The 23,881-nt window shown below is 43.6% G+C and overlaps 1 protein-coding gene across 4 annotated transcripts; it reads right to left on the bottom strand.

Annotated features, from left to right (window-relative positions):
* Positions 1-2,739: 2,739 nt before the first annotated feature.
* Positions 2,740-13,725, bottom strand: fgf24 (fibroblast growth factor 24). Of its 4 annotated transcripts, XR_002841803.2 has the most exons (6): positions 12,791-13,720; positions 12,608-12,644; positions 9,203-9,380; positions 6,301-6,407; positions 3,566-4,726; positions 2,740-3,214 (listed from the first exon to the last, which is right to left on the bottom strand). XR_002841803.2 is itself a non-coding variant. In XM_023841897.2 (5 exons), exons 1-5 carry the CDS (start codon positions 12,820-12,822, stop codon positions 4,448-4,450), a joined length of 624 nt encoding a protein of 207 aa, XP_023697665.1. In that variant the 5' UTR covers positions 12,823-13,725; the 3' UTR covers positions 2,740-4,447. The 4 variants fall into 4 exon arrangements, 3 of the variants coding, with proteins under 3 accessions (XP_023697665.1, XP_023697664.1, XP_023697666.1); XM_023841897.2 differs by having other exon boundaries at positions 2,740-4,726; positions 9,212-9,380; positions 12,791-13,725; XM_023841896.2 differs by having other exon boundaries at positions 2,740-4,726.
* Between the last annotated feature and the right edge of the window lie 10,156 nt (positions 13,726-23,881).

Genomic DNA, 23,881 nt, shown 5'->3' with positions numbered 1-23,881 from the left:
AACGTAGGGCTACGAGAATGATTATGAGGAATGTCTTATGAGGAGAGGTTAGCTGACCTGAATCTGTTTAGCCTCGAGCAAAGGAGACTGAGGAGGACATGATCCAGGCATATAAGATTCTAACGGGTCTGGATGCTGTTCAGCCAAATGGCTATTTCAATATTAGTTTAAATACTAGAACTTGTGGCCATAAGTGGAAATTAGTGGGAGAACATTTTAAAATGAATTTGAGGAAACACTTCTTTACACAGTGTAGTTATGAAATAGTCTTCTTGCTAGTGTAGCGCAAGCTAAAACCCTGAATTCCTTTAAATCAGAGCTAGATAAGATTTTAACAACTCTGAGGTATTAGTTATGTTCTCCCCAAATGAGCTTCATGGGCCGAATGACCTCCTCTCGTTTGTGAATTTCTTATGTTCTTAATCTGTGAATTGTGCTCATGTGAGATTTACTTACACAAAAATGTTCTGAAGGCAGGACGAAAAATAATTGCTTATTTTTATCTTATATAAGATAACCAATCCGGGTCCAAGCAACTATCGAAGCAAGACATCTGATTGGTTGGTCCTCCACTAGTTGCTTGCACCCACCTCCTCTGTAATCTGATTGGTTATCTCTCTGAACCAATCATTTTTTCTTTCTGCCCTCAAATCATTTTAATGTAAGTAAAACTCCCATGAGCGTGGATTGTCATCAGATTGGTTCCACTAGTGAACGTTTGGGTTCCACAAATGAAATGAGGAATATGAAGCATTTTGAATCTTCCACCTTGTGTATGTGTAGAGTAACATTCGGGCTCCTCAGCGTTAGCGTTCCAAGCGGGTTGGCTGTCAGCCAGCGAGCCACAGATTTCTATAACAGAGGCTGTTTCATAATGGACTCCCATCTCTCGATTCTCCCCCATGTGGGCTGCTGCACGGCGTCTCTGAGGGGTCCTCAGGTGGAGAAGGCAGGGTGTCCCTGCAGTGCCTGCGCCTGACACTTAGCTGTTCCTCCTTTGTAGCGATGGGAAAATCCCCTCCCCTGCGATGGGGTCTCTCTAGGCCCCGTCAAAGTCTTCCTCAAAAGGACGGCACTGCTTGGAGCCGCTGCCAGAGACGTCTGTTAGCTCTTGCTAGGACTTTCACCTTCTAAAAATAAAGAATCACATTTAAAAAAAGGCGTTTACGTTCTTACAGGTTTACAAAAACCCACATGAAGCGCAATATCATAAATGCATTCATGGCCAAATACACCACAAAGTAAAATCTTAAAACGGTAAAAAGGGTCATTTTAATTGTGAATAAACCAGAAATCATCAGTACAAAGAAATTATAAAACTAACATTGCAAGCTTTCATCTTTGCAAGCTTCATGAATAAAAATATGATTATCACCCACAACATACTTATTACTGAGATAAAACAGGCTGATGAGGCCGTAAGGAGGAATGTTCTCGTCTTCTTATGACTGTCAATAGACGTATTGAGTCAGAAAGACTTAACAAAGCAAACACTCCGTTGTCTGTGTTTGCCTGCAATAAACAGATACACCAGCTTTGGAGGAAACACTCTCTAGCTGTGATGCAGCCCTGCACTGGCAGCCAAGAGACCCAGTCTGGGATTTTTCTGGTAATAACTGACACATCAACACGTCCTTCGTCCCGGTAGAGTCAGACTCTTGACTGACCCTTTCCGTATATTGGCAGCAGAGGTGGAAGGTTCAGGTCCAGAAAGTACAGATCCAGACCAAGATTTCGTCTCAACCAACCGATTGCGTATAGAGAGTCATAGTCATAGAGTCACTCAACTGGTTGGTTGGAACTAAATCTGAAATTTCCACCTCCAGTTGGTAGCTTAATCACATCTGCGGGCCCTTGGGCGAGACCCTTAACCCTAATCACATCTGCGGGCCCTTGGGCGAGGCCCTTAACCCTAATCACATCTGCGGGCCCTTGGGTGAGGCCCCTAACCCTAATCACATCTGCGGGCCCTTGGGCGAGACCCTTAACCCTAATCACATCTGCGGGCCCTTGGGCGAGGCCCCTAACCACATCTGCGGGCCCTTGGGTGAGGCCCCTAACCCTAATCACATCTGCGGGCCCTTGGGCGAGACCCTTAACCCTAATCACATCTGCGGGCCCTTGGGTGAGGCCCCTAACCCTAATCACATCTGCGGCCCCTTGGGCGAGACCCTTAACCCTAATCACATCTGCGGGCCCTTGGGTGAGGCCCCTAACCCTAATCACATCTGCAGGCCCTTGGGCGAGACCCTTAACCCTAATCACATCTGCGGGCCCTTGGGTGAGGCCCCTAACCCTAATCACATCTGCGGGCCCTTGGGCGAGACCCTTAACCCCCAGCTCCATGGCTGCCGCTGTAGTCGGCTGCCCTTCGCTGTCCAGCTTCCTCTCACCTACAGGTGTGTCTGTGTGTCATGGAGAACGGGGGGTCGGCGAAAAGAGAAATTCCCCCCAAAGTGTAAATAATAAAGTGTCATTATCATTAATTATTAAGATCCATCATATTTCATTTTGTTTTCCCTTGCCGGAAAGTCTTGTATAAATCAATTTTAGCAGAGATTTAAATAAACACATTTGATTTTGTTTCGTCTATGCTATTATGGGCAGTCTGGTCTCGTTCCCTAAAGCACTACTGTCCTTCCAATCAGAGGAAACATTATTGTTATAAATGGCACAAATAAGCAGACAAATATGGCTTCTTTTTTTAAATATAGTCCTCACTTTATTAACAGAGGCCAAACAAATTCATCGGGCTGTATTTACAAAGAAAGGCAATAAATATTTTATAATAGTCATAAAAATTATTTCCGCATACATTTAAAAATCATAAATGTGACATATTGTTAGTAGCATCTTGTACACGACAGAGAACTGCCTCAGGGCAGAGGAGTAGATAACCCAGGATATTAACCATTAACCACCGGAACAATGGCTGCCACCAAGACTCAGACCTTCTCTGGGGCCAATAACTCCACAATCTTCTGTAATAAGCAGTTCTGGTACATTTATCCTTGAGGAAAACAAAAAACACCGGAACTGGCCTCACATAATACTAATTTATAATATTCTGTGGCATTAAAAATAACTTAGAATTCTCTGTTGGGATGACACATGAAATAATTTCATCAACACATATTTCTAGAGTCCTGAAGGGTCTTTCTTCTCTTGGATGTGATCGATCTGTTGTGGATTCCCTCACTGTTTAATTTCCGTCCTAAACATGAAAGTGACAGTCAAATGTAAGAAACTACTTCTTATATGTCACTGAAGTAGTAATAAAATTCAGGTACCACCAACAAGTCCTGCCTTTGGGTACCTACGTACATATGAGGTAAGAGCTGTTTTTATGTCAATGAACTTCAGCTTCTAAGGGAATGTACTATGAAACAAATCTGACCCTTCGAATCATTACGACACACGTTTGCGTGCTGGTTTAGCTAATATATATTTATATATGTATGGGGCTTTTTTCTTAACTGAAAGAAAGAGTTATCAGGACCCAAAACAGCACTACGTAAATTCTGTGGGGACATTTATGGGTGTATATTGCCGGTTTAAGAACTACCCCATACTTAGGAGGTCATAATCGCATCAAACAAAGGATTTAGCAGGATTTGGGGAAACATGGAGATGGTTGAGTTCTGGTTCCAGTCCTGGTTATGGAGATCTTTTTCTTGCCACCAACAAACAGGCCTTTTTGGGTTCCGAGGGTCTTAAGGTCAGTCCACTATTCCAGCAGTTAGAAATACTTGCTCGCTTCAGATCCAGCCGTCTACTGAATGGAGACTATCACGTACCCAGCACTGGGACAGTAATGGCACGTGGCGTCGGGCCGAATCCTACGTTGCATGAGAACTTGAATTTGAGAAACCGCACAGCGAACACAACTCATCACACTCCATCCAGGAACTGCCACATGTCAGAACAAAGATGATGGCGGCCATGTTGGAATGCAGAGCCGTAGTTTGAAGTATTGCACTTAAAGCTAAGGAGTTGCCTAACATGTCATTGTCACATGGCATTTTATTTTTGGTCCATTTTGGTGTCTGAAATGTTCAACCGTACTGTGGGAAATACAGAATCCGTCCTCAAGGGGGGGGGGGCTCGGCGTGTGAATCTGGAAGGATTTCTAGTGAATTTTTGACTGCGTGAGCCCCTCGATTCTTCTCCGTCACAAGAAAACTGGTTTCCTGTTACTACTGTGAAGTCATAGTAGAAAAACATTGTTGCGTAGTTTCCTCCTCAGTCTATCCAGTATAAATAAAATTCGACAAATAATTATAATTATATTAACCCAGGAACATCCAGCAGTTGGGAGATATAACGCTTCTCCAGTATAAAAATAAAACATCTTTTTCTTTAAAGTTTATGGTCGTCGTTTAAGTCTTTAGGGCGTAAGGCGAGAAGATGGGAATCACTAGGGAGAACACTTGGTCCCGACGGTCCCTTAGCTGGTACTGGGGATGGGCTTTAACCTCCGTGCCCTACGCGTCCGTTTGGTCACCGTGGTGAAGCGGAACTCCTCCAGGGGGTCGAACCTGCGATTGGGGTGCCGCTTCATAAAGTGCACCTCCTGCTGGGTCTGTGTGGTCTGTGAGCCTTTCTTGGGTCTACCCTTCCGGTTAAATCCGAGGTACCACCCCTTGTACTTGGCAGACACCAGTGCGGTGTAGTTGTTTTCCAGGAACTCCTCCACGAAGACGCACTCCTGGTTCCTCCCATCGAGCTGCGGACGAAACACGGACTTGTCAGACATGCAGCACCTGGATCTCCCACGCGTTCTGCCCGCGGCTAATGCACGGGGGGGGGGGGGGGGATTTCAGCAGCACTTTGACAAATAAAAACCTCTGGAGACCAAGACACAAATGGCCGACCAGTTTCACATACGTGAACATAATTCATTCAAGTCTATCTTCTGCTAAAACTACTAAGGAATCAAGACTGTTCACAGAAGTACTCGCATGTTATTGTATATTGCATATATTATGTTATTGTATGTTATATGTATTTTGTATATCATATGTATGTTATTGGTCCTCATTTCGATTATTTGTTATTTATTGATATTTATCATTATATATCTGAAGGGTTCTACGCAAGTAAGTACTATATTTCTTTGTACTTGTACTTGCACAAATGACAATAAAGCTTTCGAATCCTTGATTCCAAAAGCAGAGCCTATTGAGAAAGCATTTGGGTATCATACCTCCCACCCCAACCCTTCAAAATTGAAGTTGCTCTTGATATGCTCTTGATGTCTATGTCAAACAGGCCAGGAAAACAATGGAATGTGTCTTTCAACGGAGGATGAAATAGTTGCTATTCTCTTCTGTTCAGAATGTTTATGGCTGACTTAGCTACCGAGATGGGAACATAAAACATGTCACCTTGAGACTATTTGGCTGGAGTACGAGCTCCTAATTTTAAAATGTATCTTTAATTGATGGAAGCCTAAATATATATCAGCTGCATGCAGTTAAGTTTGACATTTTAGTCCCTTTTTACCACTGACAGTCATTTTAACAGCAAAGTAAACTAAAAATATTTCCTTTATTTTTATAAGTCTCCACCATTATCAATGGTCTCCACAAAAACCTGGAGCAATTTCTCGGTTATGTGACCTGACTTTGCATAATTCTTATGGTTCTGTCTTGAAATGTAAACACATCTTTCGCAGATTACATAACTGATCCTCGTTGTTCCAACTGGAACAAAAATGTACAGGTTTGTCTGCTGTGCATCCTTTTGGAAAACTATGACAGCTTGTATAAATTTGTGAATTCCAGTCTTAAGTGTCATCATGAAAAGATGTGCATTGGGGTACATGCAGTGTAACCGGACTTCGCCGGTCTCAGAATAATTAATAGGCGTTGACCTTAAACTAGCGCTTATTGAAACTGAGGCACGTTTCATTGAATATTTCAGGAATTATTTTGCAGGGTTTTTTTTTTTTACTAAGAATCTTTGAATAGGTTACACGAAACTGAAAAGAATTTTGGTGTCTTGCCCAAAAACCACTTTACATCAGATGCTCAGTGTCTTAGTTGTAGTGGATAGTTTTAGAGCAGCAGAAACGTAAGAATAATAATAACATTCTGATGCTATCAATGTTTTGTACTGTGATACTCTTCTCTTTTAGTGCTGAAATGTCCAACTGCCCCTTTACAATGTCTAATAATCCTGAGTTTATATCACCCATCTGCGTTACGTCTGGGTAGAACCTCAAAATATTTACACAGGAACAAACTTCATGTATGTAGTTGTAGTTAGTGTTTGATCTCTGTATGGGACGGCACGCACCTTTCCGACAATCTTGCCGTTCTTCTTCATACAGATGTAATGTTCACTCTCTTTTCCTTTTATCCGAATGTGGCTCCCAAATGTTTCCGTCTCGACCACGAGGAGGGCTGGAACGTGACAGGAAAGAAGTTTTACTTAATGCTACAAGCGTGACATAAAAAGCCAGCTATCAGAACACAGGTCGCATTACTATGAAAACTGCAACTGGGATTTGCAGTTCAGAAACCCAAAACCAAATGATCCATTTGGATTCTTAGTGGCATGAACCAACATTATTTTTTTACATGACGTGTCAGCATTGTTCAGGACACTCAAGCAGAGTAGAAGACACTATATATGTATGAGACGGTGCAGACAAATTGCTGAGCAGTAGCAGAGGACATTCTCTTCCATTCTCATTCTCTTTGTCCTGCCACCCTCCATAACACCCCCCCCCCCCACACACACACACACACACACACACACACAAGCACCCTCGAACAAAAAATTCTGCTTGAACTCTGAGATAGCTCGCGCTCCAGTCTCTAGGTGCCATTTCTCTGTGGTTTAAGGGGCACGTGTCTCGATAGATGACACACACAGAACAAGGTGGTATTTAAACGGAGGAGAGCTGTTAAGCAGTTACGTGAATTAGAAACAGAAACCGCACTGCAGCCGGGGGAAACAAAAAGCATAATATGAATTGACTGAGTCAGCCTCAGTTAGGTCCCGCCCCAAACCAGAGTGCGCGGTCTGGAAAGCATGAAAGCGACGGACATGTACATTCACACCGTCTCCGACCTCCCGTTCCGCGACAAATATGGCGATAGCCCTCCATCAGAGATCTAAGTCAAGCTTGCTCATACTTCTGCTGGTATTTCCGGATCTTTATCTTTGCAATGTCATAATCGCGTAGATGCCTGTAGATCTCTCAGCAAGATGTAAATTGAATGATTAGATTTTATTCATATAAAGTCATTACTTCTTTGCATACATGACTGCCCCCCCCCCCCAAATTATTGTACACAACACATTTTTACTTAGGCAATTTGAGTTAAATACCTTTCTACTTAAACTTCCCCAGAAACCTGAACTGTTATCACTTTACTTCCTGCTAATACCAGTTTATAACCTAAAATAGATCCTTCGTTATGAATTACAAGGTCAGCAGTTCAATACTGGCAAGTTTAAAACTGACATGTTCCGCTGATACACTTCGCTACAGATCCGGAAAATGGGTTTTCCGGAATCATGAGCGGGAGCGGGCAGGTTGAACCCGGCTGTAACTTTTAGTGACTTCGCCGGCTGCCTCGATGTGCTGGCGCCAGGCCGCGTACTCGCAGCGAGAAGACGAGCCGTATGGTAATGAGCGCTGCTGGCAGGAGTTATGGGAATGTCTGACTCTGCTTCAACTCAAGCCCTAACAAGCATGCGGGGGAGACAGCCCACCCTTCTGTGCCACTCTGCTGAACACACCAGCGGCCTGCGAGTCCGTAACACCTGGTCTCACTGAACACCCTAACACCCCAAGCACCCGTAACACCTGGTCTCACTGAACACCCTAACACCCCAAGCACCCGTAACACCTGGTCTCACTGAACACCGTACCAGCCCAGGCACCTGTAACACCTGGTCTCACTGAACACAGTACCAGCCCAAGCACCCGTAACACCTGGTCTCACTGAACAGTCCAGAATCCTGCAAAAAAAGTCACACGCACAACTTCGACTTGCAGCTCTGAACACATTAGATAATGTACCTGTGACCCCCCCCCCCTGGGATCACACCAGCAGCAGACAAAATTACACACCTACAGCAACCCAACGTCAGGAATGTCCCAGAAATAAAGATATCCCGTCACGTCAGGGCAATAAATTAATGCAGAATTATAAGAAAATCACCTGCGTAAGAAAGGCTTATGTTACAAGGTTATATACCCGAAATCAAACACACTGACAATGTAAAAGCCTACTAACCTAATAATGTTAGCATCATCGATTGCACATTCATACACTGTAAATGAGCAAAATACCCAACTGCTGTACAGCTGTATAATTAAGGGCATATTTATAATTGGCAAATGACCACAATGCCAAAATAACAACTGATAAGCTTAGGGCTAGAGAAATATTATTTATAATTTCTCCTAGGTACCAACATGGCAGCCCACATTGAAGGGCTTTTGTTAACTGTGTAGTACATTCTGAGAACGTCTGCTGTGCAGATTTAAGGTAATATTTTCTTCAATGTCACGCCCCTACAGATTTCTCCATAACCACCATCCATCTTGACCAACGTACAGCACCAGCCCAACGTCTTTGCACATCCCCAGGTTTTTAACCACTTTTCTATTTATTTCATAAACTGCAGATTTGTTATTCTTGTTAAGCATTGAAAAATTGAGTGAAAAACTATAAATGAAAATAAGTCAAATGAAACAAGGTTCCTTTATAACATGGAAAGAGTATATAACAGTGCATGTCTGACATCCTATTCACTGGTTGCACGGTGATGGTGTAGTCAGATTCTCGGCTGTCCTTTAACTTTAAATGCACCAGTTAACTGCTTCGTCCCATGAAACAGAGCAGTATTTAATGTCCCTTGTAGAAAGAATGCCTGGAATTTTCTCGCTGTTATAACTGCTGGAGGAGATTACTTTGATGAATCAAAGATATGACATTTTCTTTCTAATAAAATACTCAAAGGGTGAAAATACTGTAAATTTATTTGTTAGCAAAGAATATTGAGTGTACTATAGTAAATGTTAAGTGAGTAACATGCAAATCTCTTTTGATTGGTAGTGAACATCACCTAGTCCTGCTCCATCTCCATCCAGGATCGTCCTGGTTGGTCAAGTGTAAATGAGTTTTTGGAAACACAAGGTCCCTGCAGAGTTTCTTAGTGCACAGGAACACTTGCGTACCATACTTGCCCCCATCGTCCCCGTTGGCGTTGATTTTCTTCCCCAGGATCTGCACATGCTTCCCCGTGGTGCGACTGTAGAGCTGGTAGATTCGTATCTGCTTGCGACTCAGGTCGTCCGGGTTCCTGGTGTGGTTCTCGATGTAAACCCGGAAGTCAGCCGTGCTTTGCTGAGACTCCTGTGAGGTGATGCCAGACAGGAACCATAAATGTGTACAATCATGGCCGAAGAACATTTCAATGTGAGTATTAGAGTGTCCTGTTCGGCCTAGAAGTTTCTCCAGCCAATCTGAATCACTGTTCCTCTGATTCTGATAGACAAAGTTAAATTTACATCTGGCATCATTCCCTAAAACTACCGAACTGTGACAAAAGGGTCACGCAAGCTCTGCCAACCCCCCCCCCCCCCAGCACACACTAGAAGCAACCAGACCTATAATAGTGCGGTTAAACAGAGTATCAGCCTGAGGTTAACACCAAGCGATACGACTCGATACAACCCATAAATCAGGCAGACGCTCTGTGGACGCGGTGGCTGGGAACCACTAGCCGTAAAATCCAGCCCACTGAAACATCACCGTCCAAAAGAATTCCTCATTAATCCACCTTGCGCTCGTCTGCAGATCGATTGCTTTCTCTGTGCACTTGCGTGGGACGCCAGTGAAGTGGCTGGGAACTTAACACAATACCTAGGGAACGTCGCTTGTCCTGCGTCGGCGTATTGGCCGGCTGCACCATGTGCAGATGACAAAGAGAGATGTGCATTTTGCACCTTCTGGAAGCTCAAGCACAAGCCAGCATCTCCTGTTCCCCAGTTTTGTTGCTCAGTAATTGCTTGGTAATGGCATTTTATACTGCTGCTCTCAAGTGGCTAATTAAATACACGTTACACACTCAGAATCCATGTTATTTTAAGTTCAGCAAATTAATGACGTTTACCAAATCGGAGACAAAGTACACTCGCACTCACAAAAATGGTCTTAGCATTGAGATGGAAATACTTCTCAACTGTGGATGAAAGGTAAGGCAAACAATGAAATATGCAGGACACTGCGTGTTATATGTGACGTTAAGTTATAAACTTCCCTGTTATACATAAAAGACAAAAATTAAATGGGTTAGAATAAATACTGCATATTTCAAAAGTGTCTAAGAAAAGTCAGGCATCCAAATGAGTTGTAATGCAGTTTTATGAGCAGAAACATACACGTGTAATGTGTATGTTTAGTGTGTGTAATTTACCACATGTCAATAATAGCATATCATTTGCATGTTTCTCAGATTTTAAATCATAATCATAAAAAAACAACCTACCAGATTTTACTTTACATGAAATTTACGTGTGGAGGGAGGGAGTTTACTTTGGGCCAAAAATGTTTACTTCCAGAGATTTCCAGTATTTTAGATGCCATGCCATTGTGGCATTGAAAAGGTAAAAATTGTTATATAAAATACTATTGTGTACACATAAATATTGCGATGCGAACAACGCAAACGAGCTAAAACATTAGTGTTTTAATTACTGGCAAAGAGATCCAAACCAGACTTACCATGTGTTGTTAATTATGACTTTTTTGAAAAATTAAAGTACACGCACTTATATAACATTGTTTTGTCTTGTTTTTATTATCGGTCTGGGTAGCTTTACGCGTCTCGTTATTACGGCCCAGCAACCATGTTTGTTTGACCAATTAGTCCATATGTAACAGAAGAATAGCGCGTCTCATTTTACAGAGTCTCTCAGTGAATTACGCACCGTTTCAGTGCGTCACTAGTTAAACTACCTTATAAAAATAGCAATGTATAAACGCTGGAGCTTGTTCGGATATTTATAAACCAGTCGTTTTTTTCTCTTTGAAGAACTTCAAACAAGCAGGTATGCTACACACTTTTCTGCAAATTCAGCATTTAAGAGGCTGGGGATTTTCCTCATGAAATGCCGCACTGCTCGGTACCTCACACAATCTTGCCGAAGGGTGATAAAGTATTAAATATCCCGTAGTGGGAAGCAGCGCAAACAGTTAACCTTCCATGCTTATATGCTGGTAATTAAAAATTCTGGTATTTGTAGTCTATGTATAGGCCTAAAGACCAGCCAAGAATATCACAATAGTTTACGCCAGGATAATATATTTATTTACAATGTGGACAGCAGGAATCCCAGATACGTATTTCATATTTCTGAAGTGATCATGAGTAAAATTAAATATTCGCTTATAAAATAAACTTTTGGATTTTTACATAATTTTTTGCCGTGTATTACACGCAATAATGTATAACCGTATAATATCCGTCATATATAGTATAACCACCACAATAGAAATAATCTTTAGATTCAGTTTTAAAAACCTGCCGACCATAAAAATAAAACTTAAAAAAACAACACACCAAGACAAGAAAATGAACTAACGACCCCTTTTCTATCAAAATGTTAATTTCAAGAATCCACGCATTATTAAAAGTGCTTTATACTCGTCACTTTAAATGAAGGTCTACAAAACAAAGAGTTGCGCAACCTGAAAACGAGCAGCTACCACGGAAAGTTAGTTTCGCAGCTGCGCCGAAACCCCAGATCTCGTTGTAGTTAGGCGCCACTTTTCGTTACGTTTAACTCACATGATCTGTGTAGCAGTTCGGGAAAGCACTTTTTATAAGTAGGCTACTGTGCCATCATTAATCTGCGCCGAATTTAGCGTTTCCTTGATTATCCTAATAAATGGTCTTCACCTAAAAATCTCTGCGGTCACAGATGTAGTTACTATATTACAGCGCACATGTTCTGCTGCATGTGGACTGCGGTCGCCAAACGGGCCCATGTGCCGGTCTTACGCTATCAGAAGGCGCGAGAAAGACGCAGCAATTTTTAACATTACTAGGCCTATTTCTGCCATAATGCAGAAAACCATAATAAGCAACGAAAATGAAAATCTTGCAATCGTGTCATCATTTCTACATGTCTAAATGTACATGACACGCATATTCCTGCCTATGTCTCATGCATATACACTCACGCCTTGAAATAAAATGTACAAAAAGATTTCCCTATATGCAATTTTCCACATAGCATTTTAAAACGCATGCTATATAAATTAGCAGCACTACTGTTTGATGTAGTTTAATAGTAATTGTTAAAAAATAGGTCCTGTCGAAATGACTCTTAAAAACTCATTTTTACTTCATCTGGGGGGCTGCGGGAACTCACGGGCAACTTATGTTAAGACAGCAGAAAACTGTGAAATAACACCGAAAACACTAACACAATTTGCACAGTAATAATTAACTGTTTATTGTTGCTACGCCACTAGATCGTTGGATTTTTGTTTTATTTTCCCACAGATATTTATCCTCAGCTCAAGCGTGTGAAACGTAAACTGAAGAATAACATTATACACATTAATATCCCTACCTGTAGCGGGAAATAGAGGACCAGGAATTGTAAACACCTGGGGGAGAGAAAAGCAGAAAATAAATCACCACAGGGGAAAAGTATGTACCTGGGCGTCAACTAAAACCAAGGTTTTAGCGACTTCTATAGGCAAGAATGTACGCACCGGGCAAATGGAAAGGAATAAAAAAATGGAAACCTTACACGTAGATGAACCTTGAAGGGAGAAGACACATCTTGAGTCGTCCTAATACACCTGTTTCCACAGTTTTTAAAAACCACAGGGAGGTGCGTGGAAAAGGAAGCAGCCGGCGTCCTTACAGAAAGTATCCCGCAGGAGAACTGCGCTCCCGCCGTGATGATGGATTAATGAAGTCACTCTGCGCCGCTGTTTGCAACATTAGTCGCTTCCTTGAGATTTTTTTTTTATTTGTCAGATAGAAGGAAAAAAATCTTCCTCCCGGTCTCCTCACTCCGGTTACCGTGAATTGACGAGGATGAGCTCGGGAAGTATTTAATTTGTAAGCAGTGCTTTGTAGGTTTACCCTTATTTGTTAAGGAAAAATCCAGTGGGGCACGCTGGAAGTGTGCTGCTCCAAAGATCACAGGAACTTCAATCCCGAGTATACCTGCAGGGGACATCTACAATGTACACCTTGCGTAGATCATATTATAATCTTCGGGTCTATTGTTCAGACACAAAAAACAGGAGAACTGTATAGCTGAAGATGACTGGCGAATAGAGGATGGCGCAGATAACTCGCTCTGAGCTGAAACTTGACTGTTATCCAAGGAACGCAAATATAAAAACGTGCATTAAAAGTTTTAGCCCGGTCCTCCGTGCACGGGAGATGTAGTAATGCTTGTCAGTGAAGTGTCTGCGGCTTTGGATTTGGGCACTGAGAGGTTTTTTTTTCTTGTTGTTGGTGGGTGGAAACTTGTCAGCGGTTTGCACCTGATAGGGTAATCTATGAAAGAGCATCGGTTTTGAAGATTTTTTTCCCCCTTTGTCGGGGTGATTACGCTATGGGAGGAGGTAAGCGAGGTGGTTACAAATTGAGGGATTTGTTCTACATCAAATACATTCGGGCTAACTTCTGAATGTGGATAATCTTTCTAAGACACGGTTGGGGTACAAGTAACTGCGCGATTTTAGTTATATAAGAGTGAGCAGAAGTTTTTATTTTTTAAAATATGTTATTATTATTATTATTATTATTATTATTATTATTATTATTATTATTGCAAACGCGATACTTTATTCTGTTTCGATTGCTACGGAGACTGAAATACCGTCAGATCACATTCTTTTTTAATTTTTTCACAAAACTTGCCCTAAATTCCTTTACTTTGGCAAACTCTGGAATCCGCTACGTTTGTGGATTCGACTCCAGCTTCCCAGACAGTATTGAAATGCAGGTTGTTGTCAGCCTTGATTTTTCAATAATGTGCTATAACTGATTCCGCATTTAAATGAAAGGGGGGTGTGAAAGTGTTTACAAGACCCTCTGAACTCGCAGTGTAATGGCCGCAGATACCACCCACCACTTTGTGCCGTTGTGTGATTTACGTTTGTAGTCTAATTCAGATTGTAATAGTTGTTTTTCTTGTTTGACCAAATTTAAAAAAAAAAAGATCCAGGAAACGTATGTTGGGCTATCGAAAAGTATAGATAAAACTAGTAAAACCATTAGGATTTTAACTAAAACTTACCTAAATGCCGCTTCACGGAATCCCACATGATTATCACATTAATTAGCCCAAAATTACGATTTATTTGTTTGTTTATGTCGGTGAAATGCCTATTAACAGATATAGTGGCAGCACATATACGCAATAATCCTTGCAGATATCGCTATGTATTTACCCTTTAATTACGGGGAGGTTACTATTTCACACTTACAAATAAATAATTACGTTTGTATGAAACGCAGAACGGATCGCCAAACGTACAAAGTCGAACGAAAAATGAGACACATTCAATGCATCGTGAACGGCAGTTATAACACTGATGACAGTCAGCACTGTAATGTCAGTCATCACTTTGAAAGCACTGAAATGTGACGAAATATGAAACAATACCTGTAACGGAGGAGGAAATGAAAATGCTTTGATGTATCCAACCTCTTCATTGTGGGAAGCTCTTCACAAGCTTTGGACAAGAGGCAAAACCAATTCTTCATTTAGTGCTCAAAAACAATATTAATTCATAGATGATATTTCATTTTGTTCCTCATCCACAGAATATGATTTAACCAAAAGGACTGTGATGTACTGACTGACTGACCAGCAAAAGCCTTCATACACAGCAGATAAGGTGGTTTTAACTGCTGGCAGCTGTATAGATGTGAAGGAAACGATTTCACACCCAAATTACTGAATGCACTAAGCCCAGACCGTCAGCAGCACAAACACCTAGCACAGTGTTTCCCAATCCGGGCAGACAGTCCACCTTTTCGCTCCTTCCCTGCCGAGAGCTGCACAGGAGCAAAAATGTGGACTATCTGGCAGGGAGCCGGGAGGGAGCGAAAACGTGGACCGTCCCTGAGAACCGGGTTGGGAAGCACTGCCTTGGCAAGCTCTTTGTCAGGGAGCGGGCGGAGCCGGAGGGTGTTCAAGGGCCACTGCAATTTAATTGGTCTCTCCTTGAATGCTGACCATTGGCTGCTGTAGCGGGGACCTAATGAGGCAAAACATCATTTATAAAGCACCCTGATCAGAGCAGGTCTGCTGGGACGGCTCTTCCTCTGGGGCTCCCTCTGCATGCCTGGCGTAGCCTCCCGGGTCCCATGTGGCGGGAAAGGTCACCTTCCAGGACCGGAAGTGGCGCCGTTCTGCCGTTAGCATTGAAGCTTCCCGCCGCGACGCTGCTAATGCCTGCTAATGGAAAACTTCAAGGTCTGATTTGACAGCCCGTTTTTATCATACTCCAGGCACCCGTTTTCGGGTGGGGGGGGGACCATCCCAGTGCTGAAAGAGATTCAAATGTGGGGGTGGGATTGTGGCGCAGCAGGTTGGCCCCCTCTTCTAACACCCACCCTACAGATGATTGCCCTTCGCCGGCAGTTTGCTCTCATCTACAGAGAGGAAGTTGGGGGAGGCGTAAAGAGAATTCCCCTATGGGGATCAATAAAGTATCAATTATCATTATATTTATTGATCGGCAAGTTGTTAGTTTAATTCCCAGAGCCGATAAAATGATGTCATCATTGGGCCCTTGAGCGTGGCCCTTAACTCCCAGTTGCTCCCGGGACTTTCTCACCCTGCTTTAGGTAAAAGCATCTGCTAAAAAAAAGTATTTTGAACATTTAAGAATAGATCAAATGTATCATATTACAAGATGTGTCTCTATGTCGTCACATTGGTTGCCAATGAGGATGGAAAACTATAGGTGGTTAAAAAGTGGAGTGGAGGAGTGTTTTTTTTGGGGGGGGGGTCCATAGCTTGCAGGTTAGGGGGCTTTACCTGCAACAGTTGGTGGAATTGCCGCTTGCTAGCGGAACGGCGAAGGAATCAGGAGGTGATTGATGCAGGCAGAGTCGCAGGAATGCGTAGAGGAGCCCAACCCTGCAACTCAACAATGACCTCTCCATCCAGAGGCAATCACGCCGTTGTTCAAAGGCTTATAAGGCTTTTAAACCTGACAAAAGTACTTAGCAGTTGCTTAAGGAAAGTCACCCCCCCCCCCCACACCCCACACTCCCTAACACACCAGCTTCTACTTTCATCTTCGACGTGGACGTATCACCCAGGAGGTGGGGAATCTGCTCTTTATTCGTGGCACTGGGTGTGGGACGGGCAAGGGGCTGGCGACTGGCGTAGGGGAACGGCGGCGGGCGCACGAAGGTGCCGAGAGCGCTTCCTCTGGTAACAGGCGTCACAGCCCCCACCCCATTTGTATGGGCAGCCCCCCAGTGCCGCCACGCCCAGCCCTAGTGTCAGATGATCAGGACCGGGTCACACTGAGGTCGTGATAGCGCTCACGAAGAGGGTGACGGAGAGAGTGAGCAGAGGTGTGTCACGGCGAATTGCTAACCCCCAAGCCAGGAGCGATACTAATTTTTGCACATCAAGTGTCGATTTCTTGGAGTCATTTGATCTGAATTGAGGCCACCTGGGGGTTTTGAGGGGCTGTAGGGTGTGAGAGACGACTCATCGTTCTACTCCGAATAAACGCGTGTAGCAATTCATACAGCAACAAGCTCATATATCGCATGGGATGACTCGTAGCTAGAGTCCTGTGGGGATTTGTTTGTTGTATCTTTTCGAATCATAACACTTTTTTCTACAATGTGTAACATTTAAATTGATCTGTGTGTCGCATGATATAGCTTTCAGGCAGAGTCCTGCATGGATTTCCTTACCATATCTTTTCTGGCAGACTCATGACGAAATGTTAATATGTTAATAAAACTCAGCCATTAGAAGCCATTATAATGAAGTTAAATTGATATTAATCAATAAAATTTCATCGAAAATGCTAATTTCTAGCCTTCCTGGCAGATCTTGGATCTGTGTCAGGATTTTCCCTGGACGTCAGAGGAAAATCACTCGCACTAATTTCCCTCTTAAGGTCAGTGATGACAAATGGGAGCAGACTGTTCCCGGGCCCATTCCCGAAGGAGCTGCTTCAGCCTGCAGGTACCAGAGATCACATGATGTAATCACTTACACTGTCATCCTCACGTAGCGGTACATTAGAAACACTAGCTTAATTCCAGTTTGTTTGATTGCGGTAATTAGAAAATAAGCAAAATATTTGTTTTAAATGTGGCAGAAAATTGTTCCAGGAGTTAATGAAGCTTTGTTTTTTTTTGTGAGTTTTTGGTAATTCTCAAATAACTCAACATTCACTGTTAGCATCTACCCCTAACTCCAGTTGAGTGATGTTTTTTTTCTCTTCTTCTTGGAATCTGATATCACCTGAGACTAAAATAGCTGGTAAATCAGACCCGTGCAGTCTGTGGTGGACATTTAGGACGTTACGTGAAACAGGAATCAAACTACATGCAGGCTTCACATTTTGCATTTTTTTTTTAACCTGAAATGTTGAGTGACACGACAAAGCTACAGGCCTAAAATAATAGACCCTAATGAAGAAGCGGATGTTGAGAATGAGGACCCCAGTCACATGGACAGAATATTTGGGTGGCTATAAAAGTGCCTGAGTTTGATGCAGCAACCCATCCAAGGCAATCAGCCAGTCCACCCCCTTTTTTCTGAGATAGATTGCAGGACCGATCGCTATGGCACTGGGAGCGGCTCGGTGCTTCCCGTGGCCCTGGAGCTGCCTCGACCTGCAACTCCACTCAGCCTAATGGTGGAGTCCAATCCATTGCCTTGTCTAACACCTCTTTAGAGGAAGCTCGGCCCTTTGTTCTGACAATACCCAAACGGCCATTCACACAGGGACCCTGTAATCAGTGAAATACTAACCCCTGGGCTTTTTAAGGAGGAAAGAGAGAGAGAGCAAGAGAGAGCGAGAGAGAGAGAGAGTGAAAAAAAAATCCATTCATGACCAATCTGCTTCTTAACTACCTGTCTGGCTTTTTAGCTACAGATGTTATTATTCCACCCCCCTGCCCCGCACCCCCCCCCCCCCACCTTTGTGCAGACTCCAGATGGAGGCCAAATTGAAGCCTGAAAACGGAACGCTCTGGAACATCCTCGCGCAGTAAAATTTTCTGGTTGCCCGCGCATGTCTTCATGTCTTTTGCCCACTTCTCCGTTTCATTTTTTTTGTTTCCTCATATGATGGATACAGCATACAGCCCCAAGGGCATTGGCTACGGAGCACCGTTTATTTTAGCTGTTAATTGGCCGGCCTTCTGGATTAGCCACTAATTGCCCCCCCCCATGCTAGAGTCCGGACTACACAAATTGAACGTGTCCTGTGTGTACCCCCCCCCGAACAGCTGCGTGGGATCACACTCAGGCTGCCTAACAAAAGGGCCGACGGGAAAAACAGAAGTCACTCATGCCTTTGTCACGTGGATCAAAATGGCCAACCTAATGAGGAGTGTGTGGAGCCTCTGTACGGTTCCTGCCTGGGGTGGAACATGTAGGGGGGGAGTTTTGGGGAGGGGGGTGTGTGTGAAGTGAAGCCACATGACAGAAGGTGAATCACCAAAAGCTACCTGATCCTCGGCCCTGCGACAGCCAATCAGTTATGGGGCTGTAATGAGTTTGTTAGAGACACCAGGTTGTAGATGGGAGTGCATTCTGTCCCCATTAACTGCATGCATCTGCTTGGTATTCCAGACATCAGCTCTCAGGATGCCTTACTGATGAAGGTGCGCTTAAGAAATGCAGAAACTGCAAAAAACTTTCTTATCTATGCATTTATTTTACATGCAAATATTATACTGTAGTCTAGTGTAAAAAGGATGTGTAATATTTTTCATGCATACGTATTTTCAAATTGTCGTGAAATTTTCTTGCATGTTGTATGTTATACTGGGGCACACTCACTAAGACAAATTCCTCATATGTTTGATATACTTAGCCAATGAAGAACAATAAATAAGCATTGCCCATCAACACTGGTGTAAGTCTTGAATTTGTGTTCAGTTAAAATAGAGAAAGACATTTTTTAACAGGCATTTAGGTACCCTTAGTTGATATGTCTTATCTTTTGCACTCTGCAATTTAAGACTGGACTTTTTTGACAGTCAGCAGCTCAGGACGCAGGCAGAGCAGGTTTCTTCACTGTAAAAAGGGCTGGAAAAGTCACTGTTCTCCTTTGGGAGCGAGAGTGAAAGCGCTTCCACTGCCTGCACTGAATTGCAGTGAAGAAAAAAATCTCTGGATTGACTAAAAATCGCCAAGGTCACCTTGATTGAGAGAACTGACTTCTTTAGGAGTTTGAACTCCATTTTTACATTTACCAGATGCTTTTGTTCAAAGTGACATACAATCAAGAAAACAGGGCCAGAGTCCCTGGGGCGACTAGTATTAAGGGCCCCGTTTAGGGGCCCGACAACGATGTCACTCGGTCGGCCATGGGATTTAAACTGGCAATGTTCGGATTACAGGCAAAGCGTTTCCCCCCAACTGAGGCACAAACCACACCAAAAGAAGCAGAGTGTTCTGGTTAACTGCAAGCCACAGTTGTAAATTCCATAATCTGGGACTACTGACAAAATTATATCAATTTAGGATAGTATCTGTGTACTCCACTTTCGAACCGGTTCAGAACAGAACGTCCTGCCTCGTCAGCGTTAATCCAGATAGTTACGCTTTAATGAGCTAACACCATCAGGGCTATTAACATGACAATACGCACCGCCCATGAAACACTCTGCCGAGAGAGATTGCCCTGCATTGCCCACCTACCAGGGACCTATTAGGAGAGTAGACATTCCCTCAGTGACACTGATCTGTGGTCAGCTAGAACAGTGTTTCCCAGTCCGCTGCTGGGGGACCTACAGCAGGTCCACAATTTGCTCCCCTCCAGCTCCTGGTACGTAGTGGGCGATTCTAGACCATTTTACCTGGGAGGCCAGACTGGGGCCAGTTGTTCTGTTAGGGGGCCAGATGCATTTGACTTTAATGTCCTCCAAGTATTACATAGATTACATTAAGCAAAAGACAATTTTGAAAACTGAGGTTATTAATGCGACGCTTTGCAGTCACATTTTACAGTTTTTACAGATATGTAACTCACTCTGATTTCTTCTTTACACTGTCTTGCTTCCACAAGCTTGATTATTTTTCCTGATATTAACTTCACTTTTCACCAACTGGAGCGACTCGATCACCCAGTGCTCCCACATTAAGAGTCCAGCAGAAAATGGGCTCACGTTTGTGTTTCACCTTTTCCTACCACACAAAGTTTTAGCTGACATATATACATATAAATAATAATAATAGTAATAATAATAATACATTAATTTCAGACCCAAGTAGCATATGTATTTAGGGGGGCAGAGGGGGAGCCATGCATGTTTTCACGGGGGCATTGCCCCCCCCCCCCCAGAACCGCCCCTGCCAGTAGGGAGCTGGGAGGGAGCAAAAACGTGGACTGGCTGTGTGTCCCCAAGGACCGGACTGGGAAACACTGAGCTAGACTGTGGGGGAGATACAAGTGACATTTTTCTGAGCTGATGAGTGAGGAGTCAGTTTGGGGAGGAGAAGCACAGACCAAAGCTTCAACGGGACAATGCAGGACCAGTGGGTTGGGGAAGTGTGTCTGCCAAGCCCACTCCAGCACAGTCTAACAGCACAGTCTAACAGCACAGTTTAACAGCACAGTCTAACAGCACAGTCTAACAGCACAGTCATACTCACTCTGCAAACTACCTTTTCTTTGCCATTCTTGCAGCTCTTACACTGTGGCAAACTCTCAGATTTATAGATGTGGCTTTGTTGGACTCACCCGACTAAATTTGCCAGATCAAAGGATACTGCTTTTTTTGGGGGGAAAAAATCCCAGGCTGTCTTGACGGGTATTTCCAATAACCCGACCATAGTTGGCAACATGAACCATGAATACCTATAGACAGAACGGCCATATTAACTCGTGTTTCAAACTCTTGGATTCCAGTCTAGATGCCTAACCTTGACACTACTGACTGTCCTATGTTTGTCTGTTTGCTTACAGATCATTGACACTTAACCCCAGCTGTCTTTAGCTAACAGGAACATTCGTAAGTGCGTAATTTGTGTAAACGACAAACAATGATCAGAGAAAATGACAAACAATGATCACAGCCGGGTGGTCTACACTCTGACACAGAGCATTTATAAACAGATGGTGAGGTAGACTTGTGCCACGGAGTGAAAAGTTTCCACGGTTATAGACTAGCCGGCCATGTCTGGCCGACAGCAGCCGTGAAATGATAACTGAACGGTAATAACAGTGCACGGGCGCAAATTGCCGGCTCCTGTGACACCTCTCACCTGAACACGAAACCCCAGCATTGGGAAGAGTTTGTTTATGGGTCGAGGTATGCAGCACTCATCCTTGCCATAGCTAGCCACGAAGGTAATAGGCCCCGCGTGTCGCCGCATGTCTGCGGGGGCGCCCCTCCCGCTTCCTCACTACTGCCGCCGCTGGTCCTCAGCACTGCCTCCCTCCTATTTACCAGTTCAGGATGCTTACGAGAAGAGATGACTAACCCTCTCTCAACTGAGCTCTCGTATCGAATGTCTGCCTAGTGAGGCTATTAAAAAAAATTCCCTCTCATTTCTCTCACCGCCGCAAAAAGTCCCGCCCTTTCATTTTGGGAATAATAAAGTTCCTTAAATTGTTTATAAAGTTCTTTCATAAGGAGGATTGTTTTGAAGACCAAATATGCTCAATGAATTTGATGGGGGAAAAAATGCAAGGCATTAATAAGGCAGTTACCTGTGAGTAATTTGCTGACAAATCTTGGCTTCCTCTATGTGTAAAATAAACATACCAATATGATCGCTATTTTCCCCCAGGCTAGCTTATTGGTGCCGACCATTTCCGAGACTTTCCGTAAATGCCTGACATGACACGTCGATTTGGGGAATCTGACTGTATATGGGCAACGTCGGCTTGTTCCCTCGGACGATGAAACACGGCTGCCATTGGCCAGCGCGTGATAAAGCGACTCGTCTCGCTGAGTCCGTCACCGCGAGAGGCTCATGACGAAGGCCAGGACAGCCTTTGTTTTCCAACAGCTACTGGGGGAAACTATGAAAATCATCTCTGAAAAGCAGTGCCATCTCTGAAAAGCGGTGCTGGCGGAGAGCCCATGGAACCGCGGGAGACGCTGCTGTCCGTCAGTTCGTGATACATGCAGTGCAGGACACACGGGAATGTCAGGGCTCGGACTGCCAAATACGATCAGAGTAATCAGCTATGGATAATAGACACCAAACTATATGGCTCTTGCTTTAGCTACCATTGCACATAATTGCACTACAACTGCACAAACACTGCAGCAAAAGTCTAGCTATCATACTGCATGTGACTGGCCTCTGTAGAGTGTCTCTATCCAGTTTTTCAAATTCTATTACCCTAGAAGTATTATGATTACGATAATTGTTACAATTCTCTCTTCTTGCATTAGCTTTTCCATTGAATAGCTAGCTTTTTATTTGTATTCCTGATCACATTTCCACGGTATATCTTCTTTATTTTGCATTTGCATCATTCAGAGAGGGGAGGCATTTCGCCGTGACGAGTACGCCTTGTGTACGGCTTGTACGTGACAAATTAGACTTGAAACTTGACCTGCCGCAGCAACAGTGTGCCATTTATTCTGAAGCATTTACCTGGATAAAGCACCAGCCCCCGGAATGCCCCTGACAAGAGACCAAGAACACGGAAGAATTAAAAAAATGCCCTACATTCTCATAAGATGGTGATATTTGAGAATGGCGTTTTGGCTCCGGGAAACGCGGGGAACATTTTGTGCAAGCTTTACCGTGCTATGTTGCATGTGGTCCCATCTGCGCCGAAAAGTCCCCTTTTTCATCTAGGGGCCACGGAGCAAAAGATGGCATAGTATCCCGCTCACAAGTGGAAAAAAACAGACTCTCATGCACATGACTAATATAGTGATTATTCTGCAAAGACACGATAGGAATTTAAGAGGGACGAAGACCACAGCTGCTTCAGCTTCTGTGAAAGAACAGGGACTCGCAGGAATGTTCAAGGCACATTTTACAGAGACACTTAAGAAGTCTGCACGATGCTATCCATTCCATCAGGGAGAGTTAAAAAAAGAAGAAAAAAAATAGCAAAGACAGGTCAAGGATATTCGTGTGTGTGCTTCGCAGCCATTCGTTTTTCATTCATCTTTAGCCCGGTGACTTACATGAGATGTTTGGACACACATGAACCGTACATAAACGTGAATTTCCACAAACCCGTACACTGTCATTTTACGTGCCTGCAGTTAAATCTCATTCAGGTGGGGTACAATGGCCCTGGCGGTGTGAATACCTGCCCTGCTGGGCGGGGGGGTGTCTCCTGGAGCGCTGACAGCCTCCGCAGCCACTCAGGCTGCCCCACCGATGAGCTAGCCAGTCGAAAGCAGAACTGCATGCTGGGAAAGGCATTTATCTGGATCTGCATAATGAGCTGCATGGTGCGCTGTTGGAGTTTGCGTGACGTAAAATTGTTAAGACCATAAGGCAGCCTTGATAAGGGCGTTGGCTAGCCAGATAAACAATAGTCATACGACGATAAATATATATCGTCCCCATAAGTGATATTTGCACGACACCTATGATTTGATGAAATTATGATGGTGCATTTAGTTCTCAGTCCAGACATAGACTTGGAACTTGGGAGATTCTCACACTGGACCCACAGCA

Source organism: Paramormyrops kingsleyae, chromosome 12 (assembly GCF_048594095.1).
Source record: "Paramormyrops kingsleyae isolate MSU_618 chromosome 12, PKINGS_0.4, whole genome shotgun sequence".
Taxonomy (NCBI): Eukaryota; Metazoa; Chordata; class Actinopteri; order Osteoglossiformes; family Mormyridae; genus Paramormyrops; species Paramormyrops kingsleyae.
The sequence above is the reverse complement of the archived record's forward strand: the minus strand, read 5'-3'. Positions and strand labels throughout refer to the sequence as shown.